Genomic DNA, 20,680 nt, shown 5'->3' on the forward strand with positions numbered 1-20,680 from the left:
CTTCTCTTATCAAACATTTCCATTTTTAGAAAGTTGGCTATCTTGCGGCCAAGGACCAATGGCTGACTTTGGAATTCCAAAAGAGCAAGCACAAGGGTGGTCGACTCAATATCCTTCATTACCAAAGGACCAATGGCATCAACCTTCATATTTTCTTCTCTCTTTTCTGGTTTGGACTTGCAAGAGCCTCCCTTCTTCCCCAAATCGTTCTCAGAGTTGGTGATGACAACCTCCGCAATGCTCATTGCATCAAAGCCCAAAAGCCTTTGATTCTTACAAAAGCTAAAAAGGTACTTTTTTTCTGTGTTATTTTGGAAGCGATTTGGAAGGTTTAATTAACGTTGTTGAAATGTTTTGCAGAAAGGGCAACACCAATGGGAACCCCTTTGCAGGGTGTATGGGGCAGTGTTTGACTTTGCCAATCCACCGAGAGGTTCAATCTTGCTGAGGTTTCAAGTTGGCGTTAATTGGATTACACCAAACATCCCTATCCCTTCTAATTGGAAGGCTAAAGCTACTTATGGCACCAAACTAAAAAGGTAATTTGAATATGTGTTACAAAAGCCTTTGCAGTTTACAATCCTAACAAGTTAGTGTTGTTAAGGCTGGTGTAGTTGGTGTGCTAGTAGAATTGCTGATGGATGACAAGGTTGGCATAACAAATGATGCACTTGCAATGCTTGCTTCACTCCTTAATTGCTTTGAGGGATTGAAAGAGATAAGAAATTGTAGATCATTGATGACACTTTTTATTGATCTTATGAGATTTGGTTCAGTGAAAGGGAAGGAAAATTCAATAACCCTTTTGCTTGGACTGTGCAACGAAGAGGGAGAAGTGGTGGCAAGAAGACTCTTGGAAAATCTAAGAAGTATTCCTTCTCTTCAAAGCTTGGCTTATAATGGATCTTTGAGAGCTAGAAGAAAAGCATATGCACTACTCAGACTCCTCAATACGTGTTGCTCTCAGCCTCATCATTCTGTTTGATGATGATATTCACATCACTTCACACTTGTATATTATGTGAATGAAATTGGTATACTTCAAAAATAGCTCATCATTTCTTGTTTACAAGTTTTGGTTTCAATGCTTTGGAGTTTTGCCCAAATGACTGTTGATTAGGAAATAATCTCTCTCAGAAGAATATCTTATCTCTATCTATTAAAAACTAAGAAAAAACTTAAAAAAGATATTGTTATTGAGTAATCATATTATAGCCTCTATTGAGAAAAAACTTAAACCCCCTCCATTGCAGCCTTTATTGCAGAAAGGTTGAGGAGAAAAAAAAACCCTTCTACTATCTCGGTTCAACTACAAACTGAGGCATAAGACCCCTCTACTACCTCAGTTCACCTGCAATCGAGGCCAAAAGTCTAGCGAAAAAAAAAGAGTAAAAAAGGAACGCCTTCTACTGCCTCGATTATATTTGAACCAGAGGCAAAATCATACACCTTTTTGCCTCGGTTCAGAAGCAAGGCAAAAAAGGGTAGACTTTTTACCTTGCCAGTATATACCTCGGTTGCGGAACCGCTGCTTATGGATGAAAATAATCGTTGTCATTTTCCTTGACTGCACTAGTGAACACACAAATATTTTAATAATTTTTATTTTTAATTTAAAATAAAAAAATAAAAAAATATCAGAAATTATTCAAATATCCTTAACCTTAAAACTTAGAATCCATAATAAATGAGAGTTTTTTGTCAACTAAAATTTGATACAATGCAAACGCCTAAAATTAATGTTGGATAAATATAAACAATAGAATGTATATATGCATTTTTAGTAAGAGGCACATTAGTTCCTTATTATATAGACTGCACAATAATTTGGAAGTGATTCTCCCACTGTCCTCTCAAAGGATAATGTTACATATCAAATTAACTGTCTCTTATATTTATTGTAATTTAACTTTTGGTTTTGATAAAATTATTTGGCATTCATTAATACATTAATATGCATTTATTAATCTTTATTTTTTACCGATCACTATCTATTATTAGAAGAAGTTCCTATTGAAAGTCATAGCTACAATGATTGCTTTAGGATTGTTAGCATTTATCCTTTGTTCCCTCCACTCTCTTGACAATTTTTTTATTCAATGGGCTCATGATATATTTGGCCAACGTTTTAGCTCTACATGCTATCTACATTAGGGTTCTTTGATACATATGAAACTGAAAGTCGTAAAATAAATATTGTAAAGCCTATATATTTTCAATTCCCTAAACCTTAAACCCATGTATTTATCATTTTTTCACATATTTTTTTCCAAGGATTACATCATGTCTTACTAATCATGAGATGGAAACAATGTAAGATATGAAAAATATATGGTGATTCTTACACGTGTAGGTGCATTTTATATTTTATATTGGATAATGATACATTGACATATTTTTTTACAATATTTTGACATAGTCACGTGTCGTGAGGTCAATGGTCCATGTGTACAAGAAATTAGAAAACAAAAATGATGTGGAAATGAAGGGCTGCAGGGGTTTCAAGTGGCGGGCTTCATTTTGGGATTTCAAAACCAGAATATCACTTTGGGTAAGAGAGAACCCTAGAGAGAAGGAGCACCCAACAGACTTGTGCCACGGTGAACAAAATCATCGTTTGACGGAGTTTTGACCGTTTGAAGGACCGAGTTCGTTCACCAAAGCACATTCTGTTGTCGTTCCATCCTTTGGAAGCAACGACCACCGAAAGCGTTGCCTTTTCGCCATTTCGTCGCCGTTGGACCGTTACTTTGGGCAATCGTATGTTGTTGTTCAGTGGGTTTGACTTGTTTTATAATATCTTTTACCACTTAGGGGTTTTGTGGTTTTATGGTCTTATTGAGATATTGTTTAACCTTATTTGGTGTAGTGTAATGGAGGAACTTGATCAGCAGGAACTTGAAGTGCAAAATTGTTTTCTTAACAATTGTTGCACATACAAGTGATGTTCAGACAATGATTATGACACTTATATCGAACTCCATCCCCAAGGAACCATTCTTTGTAAAACACATGGTGCAAAAACTGCATTGGTACCAAAGACAAAATAACTAAGGACTTTAGGCAAAACTTTTGCATAAAAAGGTCAATTATGAAAAATTCATTTTGAAGTGCAATTTTTTTTTCTTAATAATTATTGAACATAAAAGTGATGTTAAGGCATTGATTATGAGATTTATATCGAACTCCATCCCCAAGGAACCATTCTTTGTAAAACTCATGGTGTAGAAACTGCATTGGTACCAAAGGCCAAATAATTGGTGACTTCAGACAGAGGTTTTGCACAAGCAGGTCAACTATGAAAATGACATTCATTTTGAAGTGCAAAATTTTTTCTTAACAATTATTGCACATACAAGTGATGTTAAGACAATAATTATGACATTTATGTCGAACTCCATCCACAAGGAACCATTCTATGTAAAACTCACGGTGTAGAAACTACATTGGTACCAAAGGCCAAATAACTACGGACTCTAGGCAAAGATTTCGCACAACAAGATCAACTATGAAAATGACATTCATTTTGAAATGCAATATTTTTTTACTTATTGGACATACAAATGATGTTGAGGCATTGATTATGACATTTATATCGAACACCATCTCCAATGAACCATTATTTGTACAAGATTTGGTATACAAACTTGTTGATAGGAAGATCATAGTGTTAGCTAAACCAAATCCTTGTGTTGGTTGTTTTTGATGATGAAAATACATTGTTAATAAAAACACATGTGTGTATTGTGTTATATGTTGAATGTGTACATGCTTACTGTGTAATATGCACATATATATTGTGTTTCTCACATTATTTGTTGAACATATCATAATGATTGATGCATACTATTGTGTTTATGAAGTGATTATACTTGCGTATGCTCAATGTATGTTACTGTGATATGAAAACCACAAGCATAAAAGCATATTTGCATGACTTAATCGATTATAGTGGTGTGATAATCAATTAAGGTCATCAGAAAGCTTGAGTTTTAAACTGTGATAAAACAACTAGTTTTGAATCGGTTACATTAGTAAGTGAATCGATTAAAACTGATGTGTTTGCACATATCTTTTGGATATGTGCAGTGATGTGTTTTGAAAAGAAATGTTTTCAAAAAATATTCTAAGTGTTAAAGTTTAATCGATTACATGGATCATATATTCAATTTAGTCTGTTAAGATTTGAAAACTGATTTCCTGCTGTTCTAACTTCTATAATGGTCATATTTTTAAACATGTTTGACCAGCATTTAATGAAAATCGATTGCATTAATTGCGTATTCAATTACGGAGCCAAACTGGTTGTAATCCTGTTACACTTGTTTAATGTAACCGATTACATAAGTTGGTTAATCGATTTCATAGCGTTAGGATTGACATAAACTATATATTGACGCATTGTTTGATTTTCTGTAAAAAAACATTTTATGAATTACACTTTCATATCTGATTGGTTTTCATCTAAGAGGTTTTACAGATTGTTAAAGAGCTCCAAAAATCAAGAACAAATAGTGGTTTACAGATCTTGAAGATTTCTTGAGAAGCAAACATGACTGGATTGAAAGGACTAATCGTTTCTGCACAACTGAAGGTACTTTCTAATTGATCAGGAGAAGAAGATTTGTAATCTTGGATTTTTTGTTTCCCCTTACATGTGGCGTCAGGAAGAAGAGTGGTGCACTCTTGACTTTGAGAGGGGATATCTCAAAGGGGTTGTTGCGACAGGAACGATGTATAAGTGTTGGCATGTTTTATTGTTCAATATATGATTGAGAGTTTGTGAGGTGTTTATATTGAGAGTGGCTCTATAAAACCTTAACTATAATACTATAATCATTATAGTGAATTACTCTCCAATCTAAGGTTGATTGGGAGGGTGACTAGATGTAGGCATTGAGGCCGAACTAGTATAAAAATTGGGTTTGATTTTCTTCTCCCTATCTCTTTACATTTATGCATACATTCTGTATGTTTTACACGCATAATGTTTTCATTGCACACCATTGCTTACGGCACAAGAAATTTTTCAAGAACAATATCATTTCCGAAAAAGATTTGAAAAATACACATTTTCTGTAAAACACCAATTCACCCCCCCTCTTGGTGTTGAGGAACAAAGTCAATCTTTTCTAACAAAACTGATTGGTACCAATGGCCAAAAAATTGGGGACTTATTTTGCACAAAAAATTGTAGACATATCAACTTTAAAAATGTCAATGATTTTGAAGTGTATAATTTCTATTTTTAACACTTATTGGACATAAAAATCATGTTCAAGCAATGATTATGACACTTAAGGCAAATATTTTGCACATGGTCAACAAAGTTCATGCCATTCATTTTTCAATGCAAAAATTTAATTTCATCATTTAATCTACATACAAACTTGTTCATACCAGATTGAACACAAATAATCACATCCACATTTTGTGGGGACTGAAATATAGACGTCCTACACAAAAAATGGTCATTCTTTTATTAGACCCTCTGTAATCAACACCAAAAATAACACAATGATCATTCTTATCTTCAATTTTCATTATCAATAAATGCAAGCAATACATTTCGTTGAACATTTCTAACAAAAAATATGTACATTCAGACCTAATCAATACATTTTTAAAAAGTTCTAAAAAATCCATAAATTACATTGCAAGAATTCCTATTGTACAACATCTACACAAGCCCTAAATCTTGCAACACTTCATCCCTCCGCACATTGTTGACATCTAAAATATAATCACAAACATACTTCTCCCTAACCTACTGTAGTTCCTCTTGCAAAGAAACAAATGCACACAATATAAAAAAACTACCCAATCTTCTATCAAAGCTCCAAAACATGAAATTTTTTTATAACTTACTCTTGTGTAATTGGGCATTGTTTTGCCTTCATGTTTCTCAACACCGTCCCACAACTCCATAATTTTCAAACAAAGTCCAAAATACAAATAATGTAATGCTACTTGAATAAAACAATAAAACATCAGTCTCAATAAAACAAAGTAAAATATACAAACAAGATACACAATCCACGTCGGTCTCATTATTTTCTATTAACTTTTTTTATCATATTTACAACTTCTTTTAGAGTGAATGACTTTGAAGAAAATTGTTCACAAACAACACCACCAATATTATCATCAAAATTCACATTTAAACCCTTAACACATAAGCCTAGACCTATGCAAACATCTGTAACTGTAAAAGGTACCATTCTTTGCTTCAAAAGGAAGCATTTGTTGTGGCTAACCCAACGGGTCACCATTTCCTTCAACAAAGGAATGCATAAGTCAACTTGTTCATATGAAGACACCACTTTGAATGGAGTCTCGTTGATACGTGTCCGATCATTTTCTCTTAGTATACCATTAATCTCAACTATGACTTTGGTCTCGCACCACGGTCGTAATTGAAACTACAAACTTTTTCAAAATAAACAACCATTAACCAACAATTTTCAAAGAAACTAATACATTTTCAATACATGACATTTACTTACATTGTTATGAGCTTCTTCTTTAATGCAATCTATCACTGTCAAACCAAACATAATACAAAATGTAAGTCAAAATAATCCAACAACAACCACACACCCAAAAAATTCAAACATTTCACCCAAAAACCACATCAACGAAAAAATGTTCAACAAAACTTCAAACCACACTTAATGATACCACGATAAACACCCAAATAACACAACAACCCCTAAATGCCCACAATTGTTTTTAAAGAACTTAAACCCACCAAACACAAACAATGCATTACTGAAAGGAACAGAGGCAAGATTAAAAAACCACATCCAATGGCGGTTTTAGAGTTCGTTGGATCCAAACCGCGGAACGACGACACTCCGACGAACTTCAAATTCCAACAACGACGGGGAATCTTGTGAGGAAAGGGACGCTTGTGGATTTGTGGTGTTGGGAATTTAAGTGAGTCTACGTCTCACATTGGATAGAAATGAGAAAGTAGAGCACTATATAAAGATGAAAAACCCATTAACCCATTGCCTTAATGTTTTTGGTAAAGAGTGGTGTCAATCCCTTTTATGATTGAGCTCAGATGTTACTGATGTTTGTATCTCCCCAGTGAACCTCCTCCTCGATAGACGCAACAGTGGTATCAGAGTCGATGGTTTGTCTTGGTGACCTGCTCAAATAAGTATATATAATGATCCATATACCGAAAGTCTTCCTGACAAAGGGTATTTAGGTAAGTAAGTTCCGTTGAGATGAACGGTGGTTGGAAAGTGCTACTCATGGTTGTTGTGGTTGGTTGGGAATGCTTCCGTCGGAGGGAGAGTGTACCTATGTGGAAGGGACTCACCCTTGAGGGGGAGATTGTTGAGAATCTAAGTGAGTCTAAGTCCCACGTTAGATAAAAATGAGAAAGTAAAACACTAATATAAAAATGAAAGACCCATTAACCCATTGCCTTAAGGTTTTGGATAAATAGTGGTGCCAATCCCTTATATAGTTGAACTCAGATATCATTGGTGTTTGTATCTTCTCGGCGAACCTCCTCCTCGATAAACCCAACAGGTGGAAGAGAGGAGGGTTCTCTAGAATTCTCTCGCGAAAATTACCTTCTCTTTTTTTTCAAACTCGTCCAAATGAATCTCGCAAAAACAAAACCCTCCAATCCTTCAATTTGCACCTCATTTTTTATTTTTTTAAAACATTTTCCATATGGACTAGTAGAAAAATGACACATGTCCCTATTAAAATATTGTGAAAAATTGGTGTCAAATTATCCTTGTATATTTTATCCTTATATATTTTACCTAAGTAGTGCAATTCCACATATTTTATATTTTTCATATCGATCGTTTTCTTTTGACATAAAATTTCATATCATAATAGTTTCATGTACGCACTCAATTAATTGATAGGAAGGGAGACTCGTCAATATAAATTTAAACTAAAAGAGGCTAAGAGCAAAATCAGAAAGTTCAGAAAAGGTGTCTGCAAATCTGCATCAATCGCTCCAAGAATCTTGGGATTGGTGAAAATTTTGTCGGCCAATGTGAAATTAAAAGAATCCGTTAGATCAATTTAAAAGTTGAATATCCAAATTAAAACTGAATTTAAAAATATTAATTTATCAAAATCTATAGTTTATTCTAACAAATAATGACTCTTTTAAGTTGTGGAAGTTTACTATTTCAACAATTTTGCACTTCATAGCTTTATATTAAAAAAAAAAATTTGTCGAAATTTACCATAATTCAAGATATCATGAGAAAAGATATTATTTGTTTGTGAAGTTAAATTTGTAGCATATATGATAGCTAATATTCCATTTCATAGCAAACAATTACACTTTCCAAAAATAAAAATAAATGTAATTCAAGGGCGGCGTGTGTTGAAAGATAACATGGTTTCTAATTGAGACGCAAAGTTATGTTCCTCTATTGTGCTTTCTCTTTCAGGATATGTAACTTCTCTCGAGCGAAAGCAAAAGAGAAGCATTTTCCCCAACAAAGCAAAACCAGAGAAGAGAACATGTAGTTTTTTCATACGCCAGTTAATTGCCAACTACGTAAAGATAGAGATTGAAAAGGAAGAGTATATGACAAGAGCTGAAACCTTCAACCTTTGTTTCCTTATCGATGATGAAGATCTACATCACAACCACTCCAAACCTGAACTGTAACAAAAGAGAAAAGGTGCAAAGAATAATCTGTCAGCAAAAGCAAATTAAAGAGAAACTATAGCTCTTTTGTCTACCTCTGATGAATCGTTCTTTAAGAATAACAAGTGCTATTTGAATTTTTTAATTATATATTAAGGAGAGGGAAGAAAAAATAAAGGCATATGATCCATGCATGCATGCTTTTGTATTTAAAACGATGAAAGACGATAGGAAAAGAAAGAGATCTGGTCGGAGAGAGAAGAAGAAAGAAGTAAAGGGAAATGGTAAATCCTATCCCAAACTTTGCGAGGAACATTTGGGGCAAATGGAACATTCAGGGTGTTGTCCTTGTGAGTCTGACCATGCAAATAGTTCTCATCTTCATAGCTCCTTTCAGAAAACGCTCGAGAAATACATTGTTGGTTTCGGTGCTTTGGTTCACGTACCTTGTTGCAGATGTCACTGCGGAATTCTGTGTTGGCCTCATCTCCAACAAATATGGTGATAAAGACACGGCAGTTTCCACCATCGATGACTACTTGCGAGCCTTCTGGACACCCTTTCTGCTGCTGCACTTGGGTGGCCCTGACACCATTACAGCTTTTTCTCTCGAGGACAATGAACTTTGGCTCAGGCACATGCTTGCTTTCACGGTGCAGGTAAACCTAATTTACTTGTATTTCTTAACAATATATTCTATCATAAAAAATCTTATCATACTATTGTCCAGGCACAGTATTCAATAATATAGTAATATACCCATGTCATTACCCTAAGTGTCTCTTGTACATATCTATAATATATGTATTTTTCTGAGAGAAAAAATTAATCTGTGTAGTATCTGACAAACATATATTTTCCAATCATAATACTTAAATATAATATACTGCTTTAGATATTCCAATCCAAGCACTTTGACATTGTTGGTTTAATTTAAAAGAAATTTATATTCTACATCACCTTGTATAATTATATTTTTCTTTTACTCTTCTAATGTTTCAATCAAATTTATATATTCAATTATGTTTGACAATCCCAATTTCGTACATTGTGCAAATTTCATCATCTTTTATAAATTTACTCTATTGGAGAGGACTAGAGGTACTGTAATAAACAAGTCCAGGTACAGAAAATGCACAAGGAAGGAGTGGAAATTAAGTCAACATGAATCCATGCTATTACATTTTCTTACATATCTATTAAGTAAAATATACACTACTTAAAAAAAGCATCATACTCAGTAAAAAAACACAACATAATACGAGATGCTTTGGCAATTAACTTAGAAAGATGAGTCCAAATTATGAAGATGTGAAAACAATAGTAAAAAAAGTTTGGTCTGGCTTTCGAAGAATAAAGTGTAGCCTCTCTCTTCCTTTAATTTGTCATTAAAAGAGTAGTGTGTTGGAAGTATATCTAGCATGACAAAAAATAATATTTTTATTTTTACCTTTTTTACTCTCCTGTTATTGTTAAGTTTAAAGTTGATCTCTTAAAACTCGTATTAATTTTTTATATATTATCATGTGACAGTAAGCTAGTTTTGATAGTTAGATTTTAAAAGCTTGTATTTAATGTGCTTCAAAGATGAATTTAAATTTCACATCATTACATAATTCAAGTTCATTTTGACATTTTACATATTGGTTTAAATTTTATTTTTATCGATAATATTCGGCCTAATTATAATTTTCTTCTGATAGTATTACAAATTTTGTCTTTGATTTTCCACAGATTTTAACTCAAAAAGTTATATTAATTTCTCTAACTTTTAGTTAGTATAATAATTTGCTTAAAAAAAGATATTGTTATTACAATATTAATATATTATTCCTTTAAATAATCACAATACATTAGCATATCATATTTCTCAATCTTATTCCGTTATTATTGGAACATGATAAAATTTTAAAATTAAAAAGGTTTTGAAATCCGTCCTACATGAGATGAGATCATGGAAAGAGACGTTAATTTATTCGATGAGATATATATAAAGAAAAATCTCAAATTCTATGACATCTAAATTTTTTACATTTATTTGATATCATTTTTTTTTATTTCTTATTTTTTATTTTTTCAAAAAAATATAAAAATTTATATTTTCATAACCATTTTACTCTTTTGCTCCATGTCAAAGTGTGTAATAGTATCATTACTCATCAGAAAAATGTTTTTTTTACTTTTTTAATACAACCTATTTACAAGTAGTAGCGGGTGATTGATCCTTTATACATACTAATAAAATAATATCACGTGAAAAAGTTATTAAAAAAAATTGTTACCATGTACATATTAATATCTGACCTTTTATATTCACAGGTTTGTCTAACGGGTTACGTGTTCCTGTTGACACTTCCAGAAAACACGTTATTGATCCCTACAGTCCTAGTTTTCATGGCGGGGGTCATCAAATTTGCAGAAAGAACTATTTCTCTTCAACATGCAAGTGCTGACAACTTCCGACAATCTATGATTCAAAATGCTGATCCAGGTCCCAATTATGCAAAGCTCATGCATGAGCTGAAATCAAGACAGGAAGCAGGACTTCCAGCACAAATAGTAACCATGCCAGAAATCTCAGAACAATTAATCTCAGGACAAGTTGATCAGTCAGATGATCAACATTCCAAGATACCTTCTAGAGAGGAAAATGATGATCAAATTGATGGCAATAACCCTTACAAACAATCACAAGAAAAAGAAACACCCATTAGTGCCGACTCACAACCAGAGACTCCCAAGAGTAAGCCATCTAAAGCTTAAGCTCAGCAACATCAACAGAATAGTATTCATTGTTATAATATTATTTAGCTTAATTATGTTTTCACTCCACGAAATTTGGACTGAGTTGCTTTTCGTTTTTCCAAATTTATTTTGAAAATAACCACTTTCAAACTTTGATTTAGGTCTCCCTCGTGAAGTGGGAGATTCTTCAACTCAGAGTGATGTTGACGAAAAGCTATCGGATTTGGAAGTAATGAAGGGTGCTTATGACTACTTCAACAAATTCAAAGGGCTGGTTGTTGACATGATCTTCAGCTTCCAGGAACGCAAAGAGAGTCGCACTTATTTGCTACAAAGAACAGCAGTGGATGCTTTGAGAGTGATAGAGGTTGAACTCAACTTCATCTACCAAGCTTTCTACACCAAGACAACCATCATAGAGAGTTGGGTAGGGCTTTTCTTTCGATTTCTGTCCATTGCTTCAGTCGTAGCAGCTTTGGTTGTTTTCATTTTTGACGAAAAGAGGGGTTGCGAACCCTTTGATGTTACAGTCACCTACGTATTGTTGTATGGTGCTGTATCCTTGGAAGTCGTGTCCATTTTCATGTTCATTTTCTCTGACTACTCATTTGCAATATTGTACTCTCGCGGCTCTCAGAAAATCAGTGATTCTGATAGTGGCACTAGAGGTGGCACGGAAACAACCAAACTAGACACCACTCTCAGTTGGGTCCTGAAGCTTAAGAAACCCAAATGGTCAAAACACAAGGATAACAAGCCAAAATGGTTAAAAAATGAGGAATACGAAGTTTTGAAAAGATTCGTACTGTTTCGTAGATGGTCTGAAACCATCTCGGCATTCAACTTGATATCACGTTGCTTAGACAAGAAGATTAAATGGTTGGATTGGGTGATTAGAAAAATTGGAGTCGAAGAGTTTGTGGAAAAATGGATATATGAGAAGAAGAGGCCATTGCTTCAGAAACTTTGGATTTTTATATTTAACGAGTTGAAAAGAAAATCTGGGGATGCAGAAGATGTTGAAAGTATTCAAAGAATATGTTCCTCTAGAGGTGAGTGGGTTATCCAGGAAGGTGATCTATCACGAGATGATCTGAACAAGTTGATGCGTTATGTGGAACGCAACGATGTCACTTTTGATGAGTGCCTAATTCTGTGGCACATTGCCACTGACCTCTTGTTCTATGTAGAAACGGATGAGCAGATAAAGAAAAAAATTGATGCTCCTGATCTGGAGAAAGGAAATCATGATGATGGTGAAGATGGTGATAAAGAGGGGCAAAACAAAACGGATGAGAAGAAAAAGAAAGAAAATAATGCTCATGATCTCAAGCAAGAAAATCATGGTGATTGTGAATATAGTGATATTGAACTGCGGCATTTTAGTAAGCTTTTGTCGGATTACATGTTGTACCTCGTGATCATGCAACCTACCATGATGTCTGCTATTAGGGGAATTGGGCAGAAAAGATTCCTAGACACGTGTGCAGAGGCCACTAACTTCTTTAACACGAGGAAAAGTATTGCTGCTGGAGAAAAGAAAATGAGAGAGGAAGATAAAAGAAACAAGCAGCATCAAAAAAAGAACACATCGAATTGGCTTCTCTATCAGGCAAGGGACAAGCTTGTAGAATTCGTTCAGTTCATCAAAAGGGTAATATATGATCCCCTCTCAAATTATACATACACACCCCAATTACTTCAAATGCTCTGAATTTAACACCACTGTTAAAACTAAAAACTAGGCTATCACTCTTCCTAGATTTCATAATAAACACACACACATATATAGTTCAAAATTTTATCAGCACTAATTATGTTTTAAAATATCAATCATGTTAAATCATTCATTATATTTATAACTTTTTCTGCCTAGGGGTTAAGTGGCACTCGCTGGCGTGGAATTATTTTCAAAGAAAAAGAAGAGGATGAAAAAGAAGAGGATGAAGATGGTCAAATTATTTTGAAAGAAAAAAAAGAGGATGAAGATGCAGAAAGTAAAATGAAAAAGGCATGCGATGCACTACACAGTGTGTCTGTGGAATATGAACCCTCTGCTGTGAAGGGAGATAGGAGCAAATCTTTGTTATTTGATGCGTGTAAATTGGCGAGTGTTATAAGACGTTTAGATGGGACGAACAAATGGAGACTGATGGCAGAAGTATGGGTGGAATTATTATCATATGCAGCAGCAAATTGCATACCAATCACTCATGTCCAACAACTTAGTAAAGGTGGAGAATTCCTTTCCATTGTTTGGCTATTGATGACTCATTTAGGCCTAGCCAAGCAGTTTCAAATCAAGGAAGGCCATGCAAGGGCAAAATTGGTCGTAAGTGAAGAATATGAGGAGAAAAAAAATGAGGGCAAAAGTAGCTAAAAATAACTTCAGTATAACTTGTTGCTTCTTTTTTCTTGTTTCAAGACTAGATGATGTAGAGCGCTTGTTTATTTTCTGTGTTTGCGGTATCATATGTTTTTTTTCTTTGAATTACGTAGTCATTTTTGGTAAATAAATAATAGAAGGAATGATATTGTAGAACTACAATTTCTAAAGTAAAATTTGTAATATAAAAGTGTTCCGGTTTCATAATATATTGAGTTATTCTGTTGTACATATTTTTTCTCATAAATATTGTTTTTTACAACTTGTTTAGAATAATTTTATATGTTAGACGCAAAAAAAAAATATATATTAAATCGGTTTTAGAACACATATTAAATCAATTATGAAATCAACGTGGATGTAATCTCTTGTATCTTAGATAACTGTAGAACTGATTTAATATATTTATCTGATCTTATATTTTTAATCGAAAAGGACAAAACAATATTTTTAAAGGGCTATATTAGATCGGTTAATATCATAACGGATCTAATATTTGCATCTATTTTAACAAAAAAATCGAACATATTAGATTGATTATGATTATAACCGATCTAATATGTCATGTATTAGATTGGTTAATGACATAATCAATCTACTATTTACTAAAAAGTTTTGTTTTCAATTACAATAAACTCAAACAAAATGACAATATTATTTATTGGACAAATAATCCTCATTTGTCAATGATACCTATTAAATAAGCACTAGTGCACTAAGAGGATATGACACCGGTTACTTTTACTTATAGGCACCGGTTCTACAACCGAAGTATATACCGACGAGGTAAAAAAGGGTAGGTTTTATGCCTCGATTGTGAACTGAGTTAAAAAAGATAGGATTTATGCCTCGGTTTTAAGGTAACCGAGGCAGTAACGTGTTTGTTTTTTAATTTTTTCAACCTTTAGGATGTTCTTGATGTATGTTCTTATGCATAAGCAGACACCCATCTTCCACTGCCACCATCATCATTTCACCTTCCCACTTTCAGAGCTACCAACACAACAACTCAATTCCGCATTTTTAGTGAAACAAGAAGGATTTTCCACTAGCCTCTGTTCCTGGAGCTCTCAAGCAGAAACCCAAAAATTGAATAGTGAACAAGCAGATTCAAAAACCCAAAAATTGAAATAAAAATTGAATCAAGGAATAGGGAACAAGTAGATTGATTGTTCTTGTCATCTTCATCTGTGATGAATGTTTTTGAATCAGCAATAGATGAACCCCGTTCAAATCTCTAACCCCCAAATCGGATGACCAACAACCCCAAACCTCCGCCAACAGTCGCAAAGTCCCCAAACCTGCACCAATAGTGGCAAAGTCACTGAAGAGTGGAACTCCCTTGCGCCGCAGAGACGCTTTGTCGTGACCACCACTGGCACCAGAAGGGGGCTGGACCGGGTGCTAGGCCAGCGGCTCCACCACTGGCACGGGCCGCACTAGGCGGTGGAGTGAGATCTGAGATCGCGTCCGGTGGTGGAGTGAGATCTGAGATCGCGTCACGGGTTGGGGTTGCGGGGTGGGATGCAGCCATGGCTTTGGGCAGCGAAAACGGAGCGGCGGCGTTGAAGGAGAGGTGGCGACGGCGGAGCAACAGAGTGGTGGCGACGAAGAGGCGGAGCGGCAGAGTGGTGGCTTTGAGATTTGAGCGAGAGAGAAGAGAGACGAAGAGGAACTGTGAGAAGGAGATCTGAGCGTTTGAGAAAAAGAGGAAGAGTGAGAAGGGTACCGTGAAAGCAAAGCAACGAAGTGGCGACGACGGAGCAAAGGAGCGGCGGAGCGACGGAGCAGCGGAGTAGCGGAGTGGTGGCTTTGAGATTTGAGCGAGAGAGAAGAGAGAAGAAGAGGAACTGAGAAGGAGATCTGAGTGAGAGAGAAGAAGAGGAACTGAAAACCATTCTATTTTACGGTGCAGTAGTAGCGTGTTTAGGCACCGGTTCTGCGTCGAGCCGAGGCGGTATCCCCTTCATGAAACGCTAGCCAGTCTACAAGACAGTTTTATGCCTCGAGTAGCTTAGACAACCGAGGTAGTAGCACTTTCAGGCACCAGTTCCCCATTAACCGAAACATATAAGTTTCCATTAATTACAAAAATGCCACCGCGTTTAAATATGCTTCGGAGCATATTGGGCGCCTTTAAAAGTTGTTTTTTTACTAGTGAAAAAATTTAATTAGTGATTTGAAATTAATTACATAATAGCTAGAGTGAGTGAGTTTCATGTAACATCCCAATTTAAGATACCATTAATAAAGTGTAAACCTTCTAACACGAGGAAAATGTGAATTAATTAACTAAACCTTTTCAAAGTAGTTATATCAATAAAAGAAATAAAATCATATTTATTGAATAAAAATAAATCAATGTCTCCTTCCAAGTAAAACTACAAAGAAAAACATTATATTTTGACATAACAAAATTGCTCATCAATTAGAACATATGAAGAATCATTTGCTCTTGTATAACAATAGGAGTTATACAATCATCACACAAACACAAAAAAATAAGGTTGAGCTAACAGAATAAACATCATAACAACTCTATATCACAATAACATAATTTATCAAGTAAATTCTATGCTCCTACCATTCTAAACAAGATTAAATAAAACTATCCAAACTATTCTTTCCAATCCATACTTCAACTCAAGAAACCCATGCCAACACCATTAATCATTATAAACCTATGTCACCTTTCATACTCTAGCACACACAACTTGTTCGTCAAAACAAGGTTTTTCCTGTTCACTAAAATAGGACTTTCCTGTTCACTAAAACAGGACTCACTCACTACAGTAGGACTATTCTCGAGCCATCCACCAATAGTACGCAAGAAGACATAGCATTCCACATAATCATCATGGACGTATATCACAACACCTCATACATCAAACCATAAGTTTGAGCAACACCACAACAAAACACATAACTCGACAATACCAGAACATACCCAAATTCACCTAGACAACCCCAACAATGCATGGAAAACATTATATCAATCAAATTAAGTACACTAAATGACTTGGAACATGTAAAAAATACCATTTTACTTCATACACTAGTTAAACAAAGGATTTTAACTCGCGCGTTTGACATCAGTTTAGTAGAAACCAAAGCAAAAAATGGTGTGGCGACATTTTTGTAATTATCGCAAATGTATATGCCTCGGTTCAAAAAAAACCGATGCCTAAACTAGCATAGTGGCACTTTTGTAATTATCACAAACGTCTATTACCTCCGTTGTTTAGAGAACTGAGGCATAAAATAACTGAATTTTTGTTAGAGGGTTTAGGCAACGGTTCTTTATAGAACCGAGGTCATAGACCCTTATTGGTTGGTTAAAAAAATAATCGAGGTAATAACACGTATTTTGGGTTAAATTTCGAGAACATAGGCATTTTTAGGCAGAAGCTTTTTTGTACGTGGTGTTGCGCCGCTGCTCTCTGTTCTTCCATTTTTGCGGCCATCATCGTCAACTTTTCTTACATTTTTTCTTTCAGTTTACGTTGATTAAGTGCTTAGGTATGATTTTCTTTTGTTTTGACTAATTGATTTTGTGTAAAGGTGCTCTTCAGCTCTTCGAATAGACGCTTTTGGGATGTTATTTCAGTTCGTTTCAGCCCCAAACTCACCTTCAAGGTTAGTTTTATTTTAGGTTTTCATGTTTTCATTTGGTTGATTGTTCTTCATACATCATACATATCAAAGCATAGGTATAGGTAAAACTGAGAGTATGTTCAAACGAACTCTAAATGAAATGAAAATTTGTATGAAGAACCAAAAAATCATGAAAGCCCCTCACAAAAATTTTTAACTCAAAATTCGAAATGTAAATATTTTAAATATTTTTTCAAAGTTTGAAAAGAAAACAAAAAAAGTTCCCGATAAATTGAAAACAACGTTTTCTGTGTTTGTTTGAATTTTTGGGATTCTATCATATGGTTTATGTGATACAGAAACAATAATTTTTTTTTAAAAAAAATACTTTAGACTGCGATTTTGGTGAAAACTGAGGCAAAAAATGGTCTATTCCCTCGGTTTTGGATCCAATTGAGGCAATACACCCTTTAATTAATTAATTTTAAGGGTCTACAACCTCGGTTTTCAAACTAGAACTGAGGTAATAGACCCAATTTTTTATTTTTTTTAATCGCTTTACTCCTTCGGGTTTTTTGAACCGAGACAAAAATGTAAGTCTTGAATTTTTACCTCGTCTAAATATACCTCGGTTGTAAAACCGCTGTCATAAATCCAAAACAACCGAGACAATATCCCTTCTTTGCACCAGTGATAGGAGCACTCAACCTAACATAAAAACAACCTAACATCCCATTAAACACAACACGGTAACCCCTAAAACATGATATATATTACCTTTCAACCCTGCACTAGTGGAAAAAAGCCATTCTATAGTAGACCTATTATAACGGATAAAAATAATCCATCATAATAGGTTGACCGGTGGCAGAAACTGTAATAAACGTAAAACATATTATAACGGAGTTTTAAAAGTCAGTCATAATACATAACGCGGTGGCAAACTTGTAAATAATTTCAAAACGTATTATAACGGAGTTATAGAAATCAGTCATAATATGAAACGCGGTGGCAAACTTGTAAATAAGTTTTAAACCGTATTACAACGTAATCTTGGATAACTGTTATAATGTATGAGAAGGGTGAAAATTTTTAGTAATATATTATAACTGGTTTTAAATATCAGTCTTAATATCTCTCTAAATTGATTTTCCCCTTTCTCTCTACAATTTTAGTCCCATAGTGTCGCAATCTTTCTTAGTGTCGTCGAACCCTAATTCTCTCTCAGAGTCCAGTCCACTGATGGCTTCGCAAATGGCGATCTTCTTCCAGTCCACTGATGGCTTCGCAAATGGCGATCTTCTTCCGCACGCGTTCTGTTCTCTTCTCCAAACTCTCTTCCCTCGTCAAAACCATATCCACTTTCATGTCCTCTCGCAGGAGCCTCAGTTGGCGGATCCCGCTCCTCTCCCTCCCAACCTCGCCTCTGACAGCCCTTTCTACCACCAAAACTGGCGCATCTCTTCCTCTCTTTATTTCTTTCTCCTTTGAAACCTTCTCTTCCTGAGAGATTGGTTTTTCACAGTGACGAGGTACTTTGATTTCGTGTTTCTGTTGGTCTGCATTTTCGTTTCATGCAATGCATTTCATTCTCTTTGATGTTCTCGACACGTCGATTGTGTTATTTGCTTTTGTTCTTTAGTTTACAGGTGCCTTTGCATATTCTAGCACTAGTAAAAAATGACGTTTTTAACTCGTACATTATGACTCGGTTTTTACTGAACCGAAGCATATCAAAACGCGGTGGCAGTCTCGTAATTTTAAAAGCATTATATGCCTCGGTTGTTAAGAAACCAGTGTCTAAAAGTAATACTGGTTCGGTTATCAGAGTGAACCGAGGCATAATCCTCACGTAGCAAAGATACGGTCTTGGTTGACATGGACCCGAGGCATATTCGGCTCTAAATCGGCCTCGGTTGGCATACACCCGAGGCATATTGGGCTTTAAGTCACGCTTCCCTGCTCATTTCCCCCGAAAAGCACCTCTCCTCTTCTCTCTTCTCTGCGTCTTCTCCGCCTCGCGATATTCCTCCGCGATGTGCGATGTGCGACGACGGTGGACGCAACGGCGGCAGCGAGACGCGGCACCGAGAACGCAACGGCGACGAGACGCGGCGACAAGACGCGGCGACAACGACGCAACGGTGACGGAAGGCAGATCTGGGCGAGTCTGGTGGCGGTGAAGCGATCGGCGAAGCTGAGGCTGTTGGCGAAGAACAGAGCGGACGCAGGAGCAGCGGTGCCCTGATTGGCGAGTCTGGTGCGGTGCCCGGTCTGGTTCCGTTGCTCCGGTGCAGCGATCCGTGGACGGACTGTGGCAGAACAACCAGATCTGCGTCGACGGACTGCGGCAGAACAACCAGATCTGCGTCCACGACAGAACAACCAGATCTGCGTCCACGGCAGTGACGTCGCTGGTGGAGCTAGTAGCGGAGGAAGGGAGCGGGATGGTGGACAAGGCAAGCGGTGGTGGTGCGTCAATGGTGGCGGCGGTGATAGTGGTGGTGGTGGTGGTCATATTAGGGTTTTTCTACCGTAGCTGCTTTGGGTTTTGCATTTGGTTTCAGTAGAGTTTTGGATCAGTAGAGTTTTGCATTTTGTTGAATTGAATCTGAGAATGATTTTTTGAATTTGAGATTTTGTTTTGATTTGTTTTACTTGCTTCTTTTGTACGTTTGTTTGGTCTGGTTTGATCTGGTTTTGAATCTGAGCATGATCAACTTCATTGAGCATGATCAACTTCATTGGAGTTGTTGAAGGTGCTGTTAACTGGCTAAAGAAAAAGGAAAAAAATATAAAAAAAAGACCCTACTGCCTCGGTTCAGCCTCCAACCGAGGCAGTACAGGCAGAGGAACAATTTCGGTTCTAATAACCGAGACCGAATCATACCATTTTCTGTCTCGTGTCAGAACCGAGGCATAAAGTCTACCACTTTTTACCTCGTCTGAATATACCTCGGTTCAAGAACCGGTGCCTATCAGCGAAAATAACCGGTGCCATTTCCTTTAACTGTACTAGTGTAGGGTTTAAGGTTTTGCGTTTAGTTGTGCCAAACGCTAGAATTGAACTGAGTTTTGAGAGATGAGTGTTTGAGAAACAATAGAAGAGAAAAGAGAAGGCAGAAGAGAGAGAAGGGTGTCGTCGTTGTCGTGCATGTTTGGGTGTGGAGTGGTGATGGCACCACCACAAGCACTGTATCGCGTCGTTGGAGACCTGCCACACCTTCTTTGTCGTCTGCAAGGCATTCGTCGACAACATGGGACACCTCTTCCAGCTCCGCACCTGTTCTGACAGGGTTGTGGTGAGTTTCAGC

At 35.9% G+C, this 20,680-nt stretch overlaps 1 protein-coding gene across 1 annotated transcript; it reads left to right on the forward strand.

Annotated features, from left to right (window-relative positions):
* Positions 1–8,735: 8,735 nt before the first annotated feature.
* On the forward strand, positions 8,736–13,980 carry LOC108341117 (uncharacterized). The gene is made up of 4 exons (XM_017578758.2): positions 8,736–9,300; positions 10,961–11,384; positions 11,548–13,040; positions 13,263–13,980. Exons 1-4 carry the CDS (start codon positions 8,923–8,925, stop codon positions 13,764–13,766), a joined length of 2,799 nt encoding a protein of 932 aa, XP_017434247.1. The 5' UTR covers positions 8,736–8,922; the 3' UTR covers positions 13,767–13,980.
* Positions 13,981–20,680: the final 6,700 nt, after the last annotated feature.

Source organism: Vigna angularis, chromosome 6, assembly GCF_016808095.1.
Source record: "Vigna angularis cultivar LongXiaoDou No.4 chromosome 6, ASM1680809v1, whole genome shotgun sequence".
Taxonomy (NCBI): domain Eukaryota; kingdom Viridiplantae; phylum Streptophyta; class Magnoliopsida; order Fabales; family Fabaceae; genus Vigna; species Vigna angularis.

Coding starts and splice junctions, on each gene's coding strand:
- LOC108341117 (XM_017578758.2), top strand. CDS start 8,923: ATGGTAAATCCTATCCCAAACTTTGCGAGGAACATTTGGGGCAAATGG. Junction 9,301..10,960: donor TGCTTGCTTTCACGGTGCAG/GTAAACCTAATT, acceptor TTATATTCACAG/GTTTGTCTAACGGGTTACGT. Junction 11,385..11,547: donor ACAACCAGAGACTCCCAAGA/GTAAGCCATCTA, acceptor ACTTTGATTTAG/GTCTCCCTCGTGAAGTGGGA.